The sequence below is a fragment of the Rattus norvegicus genome, chromosome 13, assembly GCF_036323735.1.
Source record: "Rattus norvegicus strain BN/NHsdMcwi chromosome 13, GRCr8, whole genome shotgun sequence".
NCBI lineage: Eukaryota > Metazoa > Chordata > Mammalia > Rodentia > Muridae > Rattus > Rattus norvegicus.
This window is the reverse complement of record NC_086031.1, coordinates 46,408,998-46,424,192: the sequence shown is the minus strand read 5'-3', so window position 1 is coordinate 46,424,192 and position 15,195 is coordinate 46,408,998. Positions and strand designations below refer to the sequence as shown.

Sequence of the window (15,195 nt, the reverse complement as noted above, 5' to 3'; positions counted from 1 at the left end):
GACCAGCAGGATGAAATCTAGGCAAATCTAAGGGATGTTATCTGAAAAATAATCTCCTTTGAGGATACCACCATTAATCTAAAGGACTCACTTCCTCAAACACATTACAGTAGTATTACAGAGACCAAACAGCTTGAAAACCTGTTTGAGAAAGACTGTGGCCTGGGCTCCTGGAAATGCTCAAGTGAGTACCCACCACCCTCAGCTGCTTCAGCAGTGGGATCTGCCAACATCTAAGGTAAAGGTGGTAACACCGAGATCCTAACTGCCTTAGTCACCCAACAATATATTATATTGAGCCATTTGTGGGCTGTTTCATTCCTGAAGCAACCAGCAAGAGGTCTGACTCATTGAAAAGGTAGTTCTACGTCAGAACATACCTGTCCCATGCTCCCTGATCTTCCACAAGTGCCATGCATCACCAGAAAAGAGGTCTGTCCTCCCTAAGTCCCTCCCTACATTTGTCATGGTCTTCTGTTTCATGCCTGTCTATGAATGCAGCACCCTGGCCTCAGGACATCTATCAGCAACACTAAAACAGGAAACCTACTCTCTTGGGAAGGAGATGGGCTCCTCTGGAAGTTTAGAGAGCATTTCCTAGTGCCCATTTCTGTGCAAGGTATTCAGTAAGTATACGAATGAACACCAGGCTACACGCTGGTCTAATCTCTGTCACAGACTCTGAAGCAGAAAGGTGCCAACGCTTCTCTGAGTGACTACTTGGGAAAGAGCAATGAGCAAGTCTTGCACCCCATGCACCTCCGCTCACTATATATCATAATGTATACCATGCAGAGAGGGGTTCTTCCATTACTGTTTCTAAGAATCAAACCATGAAGACATTTCCCAATTCTCCGCATCCTCAGTGCCTAACACAACGACTGACAGTGTCTGAAGGTTACATATTTGTTCTGTGTCAGAATCCATTGGTCGTGAAGAGCTGTCTACAAAAGTGACTCTACTACACTTGCAAAGTACAGCACGGTGATGACCAGCTTCAAGTGAACCAGCACTCCTAAAGCGCTCCATCTTTCCACAGACAGTAGCTGTGAAGAAAACAACTGCAGCATTTGGAAAGAGGATGTCAGCTAGCCTGCCTTCACTTTCGCCTACAGATCACAGTCTCCTCTTTTCCTGGCCCTTGCCAGACTCTCACTTAAGTGACAAGTGTCTGTTCCAGCTGATGGCCTTGACGTTCCTATCATGGAAGCTGTTTTATACGTAAAGCAAACCAACAGCCCTCAGTGAGTTCTAACACTGCAGCTCCCTCTAGCAGAGTGGATGATAAACCCAACAGAGCCTCTGTCAGGACAACACCTCTGACACAAATGATCAGCAACAGAAAAGCCAATAAAGCCTGCTGCATCAGCCAAAACCACAGAGACACACCCCATTATTCATCTGGCCCAAATCATCACCTTCCTGTGCTCCATCTCGCCTATAAAAATAGTCTGCAGAAACAAACTGCAACAGTCAAAGCAACCAGGACCAGTGTGCAATGGCAAGGGGGCTGAGGCTGAGCCCAGTTGTGCTTCCCGTTTCCGGGCACTCTGCCAGGATTCCATGTGCAGCCTACTGAGCTGGGAAGGCCTTTGTCGGGGGCACTGCTGTCTCTTGGTTTTCAACATAACACTCTCCAACACTCTCCTTCCCCCATGAAGCTTTCCCACTGCTCTCTGAGATGTCAGTAAGAGTTGAGTAAGTGCATGAGAGAAATGAAGCTTCGAGCAGATGCCATGATCTTCCTTCCCTGATTACCTCTGTGACAAAGAGCACAGCTGGCACGAGAGCAGCCCTGGGGGGTTCCTGATCCTCACACCGCTCATCTATGAACTGAGAGAGAGTTAGACCATCTTTAACACTCTTTCCAGTTTGAAGTTCCAGTTTTAACTGGTCTGGTTGTTATTACTATTACAGTCCCAGAATATGTAGCCCTGGCTAGCCTGGGCACTAAGTAGTTAAGGCTGGCCTGGAACTCAGAGATCCTCCTGCCTCTGATTTCTAAGCCCTGTGTCACCATGCCTGGCTGTTTTTATTTTTAAATTGTACACTAATTTAATTATGCAAGCTCCTCCTGAACTATTAAATACACATCAAAGGTGACTAGACTAGCCAGGGGCTCTAAGGACCTATAATAAAGTCTTAGCATATCTCCAAGGAACAGATCAAAAGCTGTGCCTGACATTGGAGGGAGGAAGGCAACCTGCTTCTGAGTCGCAGCAGCCACCGGCAGACAGTTACAGGACTTGTGAGTTAATCGGGTTTTCTCTGGTAATTAATACAGCAGCATCTGCATATGGGCTGCCAGAAGGTAGCAGCAGGCTTCTCAGCTGGCGCACATTAACCCTGCCAACTCTGACTGCAGGAAAACTCAAATCAAATTGTCCTAAGTGCAAACCAAGGCTTTAATCTCTCTGTCTTTCTTCATGGTGATTGTTTTTAAATACAGAGTTAGCTTGACTGAATTTCCTTCTAACAAAGGTTGCAAGTTAGGAGGAAGAAGCACAAAGGAGTAAGCTATCCCGTGTATTTGTCCTAGATAGTATTTTTCATCTCTTTCTACACCCATCTATTTGCCTCATCTCAATGTACTTGATTCTACTAGATAATATTTGTCCACACTTATAAATTAGGAAATAAAGGCTTGAGAGAGAGAGAGAGAGAGAGAGAGAGAGAGAGAGAGCGAGAGAGAGAGAGAGAGAGCAAGCAAGCACACGCTCAGGCTTCTGCACTTATCTAAGAAGTAAAGGTCGGGCTGTGCAGAGCCTTGAGCCTTGTGTCTTGGTCTCGACTGTGACACAAGGCGATCGATGCCCAACCTTGGCCATTTCCCAAGCCAGGGCTAAACCAACAAGATTTGGTAATTACAGGACTTCAGTTTAAAACAAACTAATATAGACCCTATGAATGCTGCTCCAGACCATGAGGAATAAAGCATGGTGGCTCACGCTGCAATCTCAGCACTAGGAAAGTGGAGGCAGTAAGGCAGAGTCTGGGCCATCTTGGGCTGTAATGAGAAGCTATATAAAACCAAACAGGGGCTGGAGAGACGGCTCCGGTGGTCCCTTCAGAGGACATGAGGTCAGGGCCCATCCCTCCTGTCAGACAACTTATAATCTCAGAATCCCTCATGTCACAACACTCACAGCAAACAAAGCAGGAACTCTGGCTCCAGGAGATCCAAGCTCTTCCTTGGCCTCACAGGTACCTGAGACTCACGGCACACACAGAATGTACAGGAATGAAAGTAAATCCTTGAGGGGGCGAGGACAGGATTCAATATAGGGTCTCACTTTGTAGCCCTCGCTGTCCTGGAACTCATTATGTAGACCAGGCTGGCCTCGAATGCACAAAAATCCACCTGCCTCGGTGCTAGGATAAAAGGCATGTGTCACTACACTTGGTAAATCTTATAAATAAATAAACGAATAAGCAGAATTACTTGTGACTGGCGCACACTCAAAAACACTAGTGATTGCTATAGATTCCTGGAATCCCTTTTCTAAAAGGAAGCTGCAGATGCTTTTCTAAGACGTTCTGAATGGTCTTCCCACCAGCTAGGGTGTGCTACTGTCTGAATCTGAAGTATAAATCCTCAAAAGTGAAGTGACATTTTATGTCACTAGTGCCCTGTTGGGGTACACTGGGTTATATTTGCAGAAATGGCAAACAGGCTGTACCCACACACAGCCCTTCAATCACTTGTGCTCATGGTGAGCAAAGGACAGGGACCATCAGTTCACGGTACTACCTAGAACAACATGACTCTTGCTATCACCGTTTTACACTACTGCGTTTTGCTGGGACCCAGGGACCCAGAATAGACTGCCGAAAAATATGGCACTTTGCCATGCTGAGTACCTCAATTTAAAGATTGACAGGCCTCTGAAAAAGAGCCCCTCTCCTGATTCTTCTGCCTCCCAGTTTTCTACCCTCCTCCAAAGGAGTTCATAGAATTCACTATTTTCTTCACCCAGGCAGCCATAGAAATTGGAAAATCCTCCATCTGAAGCCAGTCATAAAAGATAGAAAATCATTCCTTTTTTCCTTTTCTTGAGCCAGGCTCTCTCATTGTAGCCCAGGCTGGCTTTAAATTCATGGCAATCTCCCTGCCTCGCCCCTGAGTGTTGTGATTACTGATGTGAGCTGCCATACTTTATTTTTCTCTTGATTTCAGCACTGTCTTGCTTTGTGCTGAGAGTAAACAGGGCTATGTAAAAACTGAATAGACATGCTGTCTCTTCTCTATACTATTACATCATGTCCCATAATGTCCTAACAGCTGTCCCCTCTTCACCAAACCCTGAGCACTACAATCACGTTCCCTAGATTTGGGGCCATCATTTATGAAGCTCCATGCACATAAAACTCCAATTCAAGCCATCATTGCACTGTGACCTTGTTAACCTGGTTTTACTACAGGATACTGGGTTATGACCCTTGAGATAAAGAAGGAAAGGTGTCACTGACAAAGACTTTAGGGTCATTCAAGTCTTAATTGGTGCCCAAGCACACTTCTTCCCACAGTTCATTTGTTTGTTTGGTTGGTTGGTTGGTTGGTTGGTTGGTTGGTTGGTTGGTTGGTTGATTGGTTAGTTGGTTGGTTGGTTAGTTGGTTGGTTGGTTAGTTGGTTGGTTGGTTAGTTGGTTGGTTGGTTAGTTGGCCGGTTGGTTAGTTGTTTAGCTGGTTGAGACATGTCTCATTCTATACCTTAGGCTGGCCTCCAACTTAACAATCCTCCTGCCTCTATGTTCCTACTGTCAGGGTTGTAAGTGTATGCCACCACAACCACACTTCAGGAGTTTTGTTTTGTTTTCTTTTGTCTTTCTATCTATTTATCTCATTTTAACTTAACTTCTATATATAATATGTGCTTTTATGGCAAGGTACCATAAATTCTGTCTAAGTGCAAATTAAATAGATTATATAATTAACTAAAAGGATCCATGACACAAACACACATTTCCAAAATGAGTAATGACATTTCACATTACATTATGTATGTGCCAAGAGTAGAGAAAAGGATCCTAAGTTGAAAAAGAAATGCTATATAGTCTTTCTGCTCGAGCTTCTAAGTACTGAAACTGGAAACAATTCCCAGGAGCTTAGAGAAAAAAGTTCTAGACAAGAAACACATTATCATTTCTAGGGAACTCTCCCAGTATCCACTAAACACAAAAGACTCTGAATTATACAGCAGACACCCGCCTTACAGAAACACATGTTTAGGTAGCCCAAGTTTTAGAATCTTTGGGACCGAGTGGGAAAAGGAACTGTGATGGAAGGAGTGGTGTTTGGAAAGGAAAAAGCTGAAATGCAAGCACACAGCCAATGCTCCCACTGAAAGCCCCAGCCCAGCTGCTGGAGAATGAATGGCTGAAGTTATACTACGGGAAGACCTCTGAAATCAGAGGTTGTCCTGGATTGGAAAGAAAAAGGGAGACCTCTTTAGCAGCTGGGACCCAGAGTGGGCCTGTGAAAGGAGTTCCAGGACAGCCAGGGGTGTTACACAGAGAAACCCTGTCTCAAACCAACCAACCAACCAATAAACCAAGTTCCTTCCTTGTTCTCACTCCTGCCCTCTAGATCTTCCTTTGGTTTACTGCTCCCTCTATGGGGGCACAGAGTGTTTTCGGGGCTCTGATCTAAGTTGTTCAGAATGAAACTTAGAATCCAGATCCAGATAGAAGGCCTACTTACAAGTTCATTAGTGAAGAAGCCCGCAGAGAAGCTGACCTTACAGGGCCTGCAGGTGGTCCCTCTGTTCCCTGAGGAGTAAGGCATCCTCCCTCCACACTCAATAAGGCAGCGTTTCCAGGTTAGACTAGCAGGAATGTCTATGTCTCTCCATGGAATAAGCACCAGAGAGAAGGTCACTTGTTCTTTCAAGAGAAAATGAAATCATTTTCTCAGAGGGGCGTTGGGCCTTGTATGCCAAAAACTAAGACTGACTTTGCCCCTACCAGCTACTGTTCTCCACAGCCTTCCTTGTCCTTCCTGTCCTCACAACATTAAAGCCAAAGTGTATTTTACAGAATAGTCCTAAAGAGAAAGCTCAGAAAAGCCCAGCTATGGTCTCTCTAATCTGAACAGAAATAGTTTTCATAGAAACAAGTCTTGTAACCTAGTTGCATCTGGGCTCTGCAAAGTCGGGGTGGGGGAGGGGTGTGGAGTCAGAGGGAATGAGAGAAAGAGAGGAGAGAAAAAGAGGAGAGGGATGGGGGAATCTTGGGAAATTCTCTCCTTACTCTCTGGACTGGATAAAAGCCACCAAAGTGGAGTCAATCTGATATAAGTAAGGCATTAAAGCTCTTAATCTGATTAATCTAAATTTAGATACTTCACATGAATCCAAGTAAAGAGATAAAAGGCACTTTAAGAAAAGAAATGTATTGTAAAATCAAAGGCTTTTATGAATACATAACCAAGCCATTATTCTTCAGAACAATTCCGACTTATCAATTAGTTAGACATGTGAAAAGCAAGGCAGTTCTTATGTCTCACTTCATCTTCCTGCCCAAAGAACAGTGCCCCAGGGAGCAGAAGCACAGCTCCAAATGAGCCTGGACGGAGGATTCTCGCAGCCACGTGGCTCAGAGCTGGGGAATACACTCACACCATTCACATTACTCAAGAGCCGGCCGAAAGTGTACTGCGTGAGACTGACCCTACGAATGAGGAGAGGGGATGCTGATGGCCCCCCATGCTGTGGCTGACTTTCCTTCAGTGTTCTGATCTAAATGTCAGAGGCACATTCACAAAAACCATTTTTAATACAGCTCAAAACAAGAAGAGAACAACCACTGCTAGGTCTCTGTCAGGTCTCAATTTCCATGAGCCCAAGACCACCAAAGAACTAAATCTTCAAGCCCAGAAAGGGCCTGTACGGAGCCTAGGCGTCCCCACAAGGGACTACAGCCAGTTCCAGGAGATAAAAAAAGACACCTTACACACACACACACACACACACACACACACACACACACACACACACACACAGAGGCAGTACCCACTGTCCTGAATGCTGTTCCCCACATGCAGGGCAAACTCACATTAGGTCTTGTACCCTTATGGGCAGGGAACCCACATTTCCAAAGAAGTCTCACATTTTTCTAAGAAAGATGGAGATAGGAGGCTCCCTAATGGTAATGGGATGGGATGAACTTTGCACTAGACCACACAAGCATAACAGTCATTACCCACGAGTGTCAGAATACCTCAACTCCTTTTAAAGTGATCCTGGCCCTGCAATCAGGTAATCTCTCTCTGCTACTGAGCCAACCTCCATCCCTCAAGTCTTTATCAATGTCATTGTGCGTGTGCCTGTGCCTGTGCCTGTGCGAAAGAGAGAGAGAGAGAGAGAGAGAGAGAGAGAGAGAGAGAGAGAGAGAGAGAATATGAATTATTTATGTACTGTGCATATACCTGTAAAGGGTCAGGGGACAACTTACAGGAGGAATTGGTTTTGCCTTCTACCATATGGAGTCTGGGTCTTCAGTCTTCTGTTTGCTTTGTTTTGTTTTTGAGACAGGGTCTCTTTGCATAGCCCTAGCCATTCTGAAGCTCTCTATGAAGACTAGGCTGGCCTCAAACTCACAGAGATCTATTTCCTCTGCCTCCCAAGTACTGGGATTAAAGGTGTGTGCCACCATGCCTGGTTTAGGTCTTCAGGTTTGTATGCCCTACTCCACCCCTTCCAAGGCAGGCGACTGTTAAGTAGGCAGCACATCTGTAGATCCTCTGCAGGTGAAATGTTATTAACCGTCCTTGCTAACTGCAATCTGGAATGCCTAGTCTCAGGCCCCTAGGTCAGATGGCTTTCATAAAGGGCTGCTGAGGGCATGAACATCAAGAACTTACTTCTCATACAGTGATGGCACTCTGGTCTAGTTGGTACTAGATGGAAATCATTCACTGGGACATGAAAACAATTATTTGCATAGGACATGAACTCTAACTTCAGCCCAGCTTGATACTGGGACTCATGTCTATAGTCCCAGCCACTCAGGAGAATAAGGTAGCAGGATCATGCAAACTTAAGACCACCCCAGCATGCAACAGAATTAGAACCCACCTTGGACAAAAACAAACAAGGAACACTGGAAACATTCTCTGTCAATAGGGACTGGTGGGTCTGCCCCAGCAGCTGCTGCGGCCAGCGGGCAGGCCCGCCTGCCCTCTCCACTGCGGCCACAGCTGAGAAAGTGGAAGCAAAGGAAGCAGAAATGCAGGGCCTGGTGATGATGTGGTGCTGTCAGGTCTTTTGAATAAAGCTCTTTTGCTAACATGTTCAATAAAAAGTTTTTAAGTTAAAAAAAAAAAAAGAAGAGGGGACCTCAAGCATAACCATCTATCCAAAGCACATAGGATCAAAATAGCAAAACATAGATGATTCTACAAAACTCCAAACTCCACGTGTGTGGGAATGTTCTTCCGAAATGAAAATTAAATTGCATTTGATCTCATGGCATCATTCTAGCATCTACCAGAAATGGAAATAATTTAATAGGGATTTGCCCATTATATACAGAGCAATTCCATAAGCACTATCGGACCAGGGACACAGACACAAAGACAGTCTTTCTCCTTAGACACTCACAATCTAGCCAGCAGAGGAAGACGAACATTCTCAGAGCATCATGCGGAAAGAACTACAACCAAGGTGTGTAGGAATCAAGCGGTGAGCACAATGTGACACCTCTCTTTTCCTTTACTTCAATACCACAGTTTCCAGGTTTTGGTTTTAAAGGACAGCTGTGCTGTTTTACAGTGCTAAGGCGCCATCCTGGGGCCCTGCACATACTAAGCAAGTGTCTACTGCTGTATAACGTTCTCAACACCGAAAGATTGCTCCTACAGCGCACTTACCACGCTCTTAGTCTACTGAAACAATATGGGAGAAGAGTAAGCTCACAGGCAAAAACCAATAACCACACTGGATTTTTATTTAACCACACAGTTTCCTTTTAAAGATTTTATTTAATTATAATTTCTATATGAGTGTATGTATGTGTATGTATGTATGTATGTATGTATGTATGTATGTATGTATGTATGTATACCACCTGTGTGCAGTACTTGAGGCCAGAAGAGAGCATCAGATCCCATGGAGCTGGAGTTACAGGAGAGCATGAGTCCTTGCATAGGTGCTAGGAATCAGACCTGGGGGCTCTGGAAGAGCAGCCAGCGCTCTAACTGCTGAGCCATCTCTTCAGCCCTTGAATACATATTTTCTTCACAAAGTCCTTGCAGATGCTGGGCATGGTTGCACATGCAAACTCTCAACAACATGGCTGCCTGCATGAGACCTGCACAAGACCACACCAGTCAACACATCGACATGGGGAAAGGTTTACAAGACCCCAGCCTCACTGCTAAGAGAAAGTCAGTTTTTTCAGAGACAAGCAGGATAGGTTGCCCAAGCCTAGGTGGTCAGCCCTAAACCCACAAACATACATGGAACACTAGCTGCTATAGTAGGGTGTGTGTGTGTGTGTGTGTGTGTGTGTGTGTGTGTGTGTGTGTGTTGCCTAGAAAAGGAAATAGGTTTGAATTTGACAGGAGGATATGGGGGAAGTATAAAAGCATTGGAAGAAGAGGGAGGGGTTGAAATAATGTAAATATAGTGTATTCACATAGGAATTGATTTTTACTTCATGGTCCACAGATTTTTAAAAATAGTGTATCCAGCATAATCTTAGGAGATTAAAATAAATACTAAAGCTGGGCATGTCAAGTCTATAATCTCAGCACTCGGGAGACCTGAGGAGGCCTTGCCACATCTTCTTCACTGAATAAGTAAAGAATGGCTCCAAATTAGGGCTCCTTTGCAACCGTCTGGGTGAAGAGTGCATTTGCATTCCCAAGCCAGGTAGGAAAGCACAAGGAGCCACAGCAGCAGAACTGGAACTGAAGCCTGGAGAACTGGGCCTACCTGCAGTCTCCAGCCACGGCGAGATCTAAATCCAAGCGGTGAGCACTTTCTGTAAGTGTCACACCTCTGTAAGATGAGCAGTATGACTACCACATCATGCAGTAAGATAAACCTGATCCTTTTTTGTTTGTTGTTTTGACTTTTGAAACAGGGTCTCACTATGAAGCCCAGGCTAGCTTGGAACTCTATATACAGCTCAGACTGATGAACTCATGATCCTCCTGCCTCAGCCTCCTGAAGTGCTGGGGTCACAGGCACAGTGCCATTGCAGATTAAACTTTGATACAGATTGCCAGGACATCCGTCTCAGTGGAGTGCCTTGCTCCTAAAATTCCATCAACCCATCTATACAAAAGAGTAACCAAAAGAGGCCACAGAATACTGAGAAACACATTTATTGGATAACAAGAAGCAACCAGCTATGAAAATTTGAGGATTAAAGTTCATTTTAAAAGGCCTATAAGTGGGTTGGGGATTTAGCTCAGTGGTAGAGCGCTTGACTAGCAAGCGCAAGGGCCTGGGTTCGGTCCCCAGCTCTGAAAAAAAGAAAAAAAAAAAAAAAGAAAGAAAGAAAGAAAAAAAAAGGCTCTATAAGCAAGAGGGTGTGGTGGCACACACCTTTAATCCCAGCACTTGGGAGGCAGAGGCAGGCGGATCTCTATGAGTTCAAGGCTAGTATGGTCTACAGAGGATTTTCCAGGACCGCCAGAGCTGCATAGTGAAGCCCTGTCTTGAAAATAAATAGGCCTATAATCTAGCCACTCTACCTTCCTGTTTCCCTCTCAGCTTTATGTGTTACCTGGGCATAAATCCTGTATGAGATTATTCCTCTGCAGGGGATCAAGTTCAGGCCTCCAACTTCTTTTTACCCACCACCCAAGACACACAAATATGAGCTCTGTATGTTCTCTGTAATGACGACAATTATAACTAGTCTTTCTTAAGAGAAAAGTGCAAGCCAAAGTAAGGCTGCACCCTACGATCTCCGCACTCGGGAGGTGAGGCCAGGTTATAGGTTAGAGGCCAGCCTGAGCTACATTTTGAAACTCTGTTGAAAGGAAGAGAGGGAGAAGAAGGAGGAGAAAGAGGGAAGGACTGGCATCCACTCAGTTTCTTGACTCTTTAACGCCCATATGTAGCACACTGAGCAGCACTGGGGGCACTCATATGTCTATTTAAGAATGGCTACTGTGAGGGTAGCAATGAACACAGAGGCAGAGGGATCATTTAACAGAGGAACTTAAGACCAGCCCAGAAAGACACAGGGAGACTGTATCAAAAGCAAAAGGCAGCTGTTACTCACTAGCCTTAGCATGGCTGCTCTAAACCTGAGCAACATTATCTCCAACAATCCTAGAGGTGAGGAGGATTACAGCCTCCAACTCCAGAGGAGGAAGCTGTGACACAACATGGTTATGATCAGTTAAGACCAAAGGGAGGCAACACAAGCAACAGCGTTCCTACCAGACACATATGAGTCATTGCAACGTCTTAAAATGGAGAAGATTAAGACAAACTGCAGTAGCCAGGACCTCCACTGGATCATAAAGTAAGACGGATACTTTTCCTTCTTCTATTTTGTAAGACTCTACCCTGCCTTTCCCAAAAGGGTTCAAAGCCTTCATCTCACTGCTTCTGAATGCTCTAGCAGGAGAAGAAAAAAAATAAATAACAAAGCAAAAAAAACAAACAAAACAAAACCAAAAAAAAAAAAAAAAAAAAAAAAAACTCAACAGATTGAGAGGTTTCTCCCCCACAGCTACATAAAATGACTTGGACAACAAAGGGAGAACCAAATCAACACATCTTTTATGTTTCAGTTTTCTTTGTACAAACAAAATTCCTCTCAAAAACAACAGATAACCACTACCATCACCTACACAGCCCAAGCTGGAACAGGAAACCCACCCATCTCAGGCACTCACTTGAGTGAATATCAACCTATCAAACTAAGAAAGAAGTTTGCAGCTCTTCCCAGGTCTCTGTGGTTGAAACTGAAAATCTTAAAAATGGCATTATACATTATGACGAGTGCATTATGACGAATGGTATACAAAGAAATGTAATAAATTGCTTTCTAAGGCTGCCATCTTTTTAGTCCAGTGACTTCAAATTATAGTCTCCGACCTTCAGTTGCCCAAATACTACACTGCATTAAGCAGGGGAGGGCTTGTGAGGTTAAGGACTGAGTGCCCCATTCTGTCATGTTCTGAGTCCTATTAATCAGAAACCAACACTCACAAAAGAAAGTTGAGACACCCTCCAAGTGACTTTGACCTTACCAAAAAGCTCCAACCAGCACAAAGAACTAATTGTCCTCTAAGGACTGGCTCTACATTCTAACACCTTTACGGAAATAACCAGGACAACAGCATCCGTCAACCAGACGCAGAGAGAGATACTAAAACTCTGGTGCAGCCTCGCCCCCAAACCCAAAACCCTCCGTGCTGACTGGAAAGCCTGGTGTGGAACAAAACCAAATTGTTCCCTGCCCTCTCGTCGGTGCCCTCCTGGGATTTTATAGATGGGCACATTCCAAAGGGCGAAAAAAGTTTAAATATGCAAAAATTAGATCACGATGCAGTCAACCAGAAAAGCCAATTAAGCAAAATACAAAGGTGTTTTTGTATGCCTTAGGTTTGCCTTTAAAGAAAGCAAAAGCCGACCAAGATGCTTCAAATTTTGAAAACCTCCATCTCTCTAAATTAAATCTATACTGAGTTGGGTGGTGTTGTTGTTGTTTTTAAGAGTAACTCTGGAATAGTCATTTTAAAGAGAGGGCAGAAGCAGAGGGATTTTGAAGCAAAGCTTCTTCAAATGGGAGAAGCTGCTTCCAAACACTGCTAGGCATACCCTGTGTCCATCTAGAAGTATGAGCTGCCTTGCTAACTGCTCTCCGATAGCATCGCAGGCCAGTGCCCCCAGCTCACCTCTAGACAGCAATCTCTGCAAGTGTCAAAAGCACAACTTCAGAAAAGGTAGTTGTCACCCTAGTGCTTTTTATCTCCTGAAGTAAAATTAGACCTTTCTGCCTGGTGGTGGTAGCACACACCTGTAATCCCAGCACTCAGGAGGCAAAGACAAGCAGATCTCTGAGTTCAAAGCCAGCCTGGTCTAAAAGAACTAGTTCCGGGAGAGCCAAGGCTACACAGAGAAACCTTGTCTCCAAAAATTAAAAAATAAATAAATAAATAAATAAAAATATTTTCAAAATACCTATACTGTGTGTGTGCCCGCATGCCCACGTGCATGCACAGTGGCCTATGTGTGGAGGTTCTCGCCCGATCAACTCAGGGTATCAGGCTTGGCAGTAGGTACATGTACCAGCTAAGCTACCATGCTGGCCCAAAACAAGGGCTCTTTAAATTGCTACCCTGGGCAAAGGAACAGTATCATTGAGGGCCCTATCAGGACTTACCAGCATGTCTTTAAACTAGCCCTTCTGTAGTCTCAGATAAAGTTAAGATATTAAACATGTAGCAAAGAGTATAGGGTCCAACTGACAAGTTCACCTTAAGTGATAATATAACTTAAGTGATAATATAACTCCAGCATCTTTGACTGCTAAATTAGACTCTTAGGACCCACCCACCACGGTTAAACAACCGGAATCCATGAGACAGAGTCTGGGACATGGCATTTCTAATACACTCCTGAGGTTATTTTAATCTATACTGCAGCCTGAGAATCACGAAATAAAAACCTGCTGTTAGGTTGTCTCCCATACAGCTATCCATATGGAATGTCAGTGGCTTCTCCCATCAACTTCCTAAATGTTAAACCCTCTAGTTCCCCACCAATTGCAGTTTAAAAGTCATCGAGGAGGACCACAGATCTTACAGTATTTAAAGTGATCTGGGGCCTCTGACACATGGGCCATGGGCCGTGGCGGGAGGGGGGGATCAAGTCAAGAAGGGCAAGTTCTTCAAGGGCTCAGGGCAGCTCCACTCCACCCCCAACAACAACAACAACAACAGCAGCAGCAGCAGCAGCAGCAACAACAACAACAGAGCATTCCTTAACTCCTTCACCATAAGTATAAGTAACATCTCTGACCAATTAAATCCTGACACCCATTAGATATCCTTTTCTTTGGCAACTCCAAATCCTATTTACAGGACATCTTCGCAGGGCTGCCTCTTGACAGGATTGCAAGCACTTTACACACCCAAACCGTGCACGCTCACACACACATACTAGTGCAGTCCTAAGGGACTCCAGGAACACCCAGCCTAATGCCTAACTGGGAGGGCTTGGTCCCCAAACTAAGCACCCCAATTCAAAGCAACTTTCCCACTCTCCGCTTAGCTTTTTCGAATTCTGCCTCCCGGTCACGATCCCTTGCCACCTCTCCCAGAAGGTATCCTCCCACCTCATCTCAGATCCCGGAGGCCCAGGCCCCGCGCCGCGCCGCGCCGCGGCCCTCTCCCACTGGCCGCCTCCTCCTGGGGTTGTTTTGCTGACGGAGATGCCACCCTCCAATTTTCCTTTCTCCTTCGGGCCTGTCCTTACCCGCTGGCAGCGGGGCTGCGGCGACGTCGCCGGCAGGGCCAAGCTCCGCCGCGCCGCCGCCCGCGGGGGAGGAGGGACAACTGTGACTGTGGGAGCACTTGATGTCGCGGAAGAACTTCTGGGTCTCACGCAGGTTCTGCCGCAGCCGTCCCAGGTAGCGGCGGTAGCGGCCGAAGCCCCGGCACAGCTCGCGGATCATTCCGCCGCCCCCCGGGCCCGGGCCCGACACGGACTCGCCGGACCACGACTGCCCGTCGGCCTCCATCGCTCAGCCCGCTGTCTTTGCGGCTGGCTGCGCCGCTGGCCCGGCCCCTCCTCCCGCCCCCTAGCGCTCAGAGAAGGCGGAATCCGCCTCCCAACGCCCCTGCAGGCACTTAGCGCGGCCTCCAGCCTCCGTCACTGCCGCGGCAGAGAAGCTAGAGCTCCCGGCTCCGGCCAGAACCTTTCTCCGCTCCCCTGCGGAGCGAGGGAAGAACTCACCGAGGCACCGTCGCTGCGCGGGCTCCTGGGATTTGTAGTCTGGGCTGGGTGGAATGCCCCAACGCCCACGGGGAAGCGCGCGAGCGGGTGTCCCCGACTGATCTCTGTGCTTACACTCGCCTTGTTTAAAATGTATTTTTGTTCTGTACACGAATTCCTAAGGGAAGACAGAACCCGCGGAGTTTGAACGCCGGCAGAAATGGGGTACCTCAAATCTAGGAGAAAGATTTTAATAGTAGAAGGAGAAAAGCCGAGCTCAGAATATCTC

At 45.9% G+C, this 15,195-nt stretch overlaps 1 protein-coding gene across 2 annotated transcripts in view; it reads right to left on the bottom strand.

The window, feature by feature from the left end:
* The window catches only part of Dstyk (dual serine/threonine and tyrosine protein kinase), a 48,015-nt gene extending 33,234 nt beyond the window's left edge, over positions 1 to 14,781 (bottom strand). The window contains exon 1 of one of the 2 annotated variants that reach the window (NM_199463.2): positions 14,448 to 14,781. In NM_199463.2, coding sequence (NP_955750.1) covers positions 14,448 to 14,712 — 265 coding nt within the window. In that variant the 5' untranslated portion in view covers positions 14,713 to 14,781. The other variant, XM_006249774.4, reaches the window with a different exon arrangement.
* Between the last annotated feature and the right edge of the window lie 414 nt (positions 14,782 to 15,195).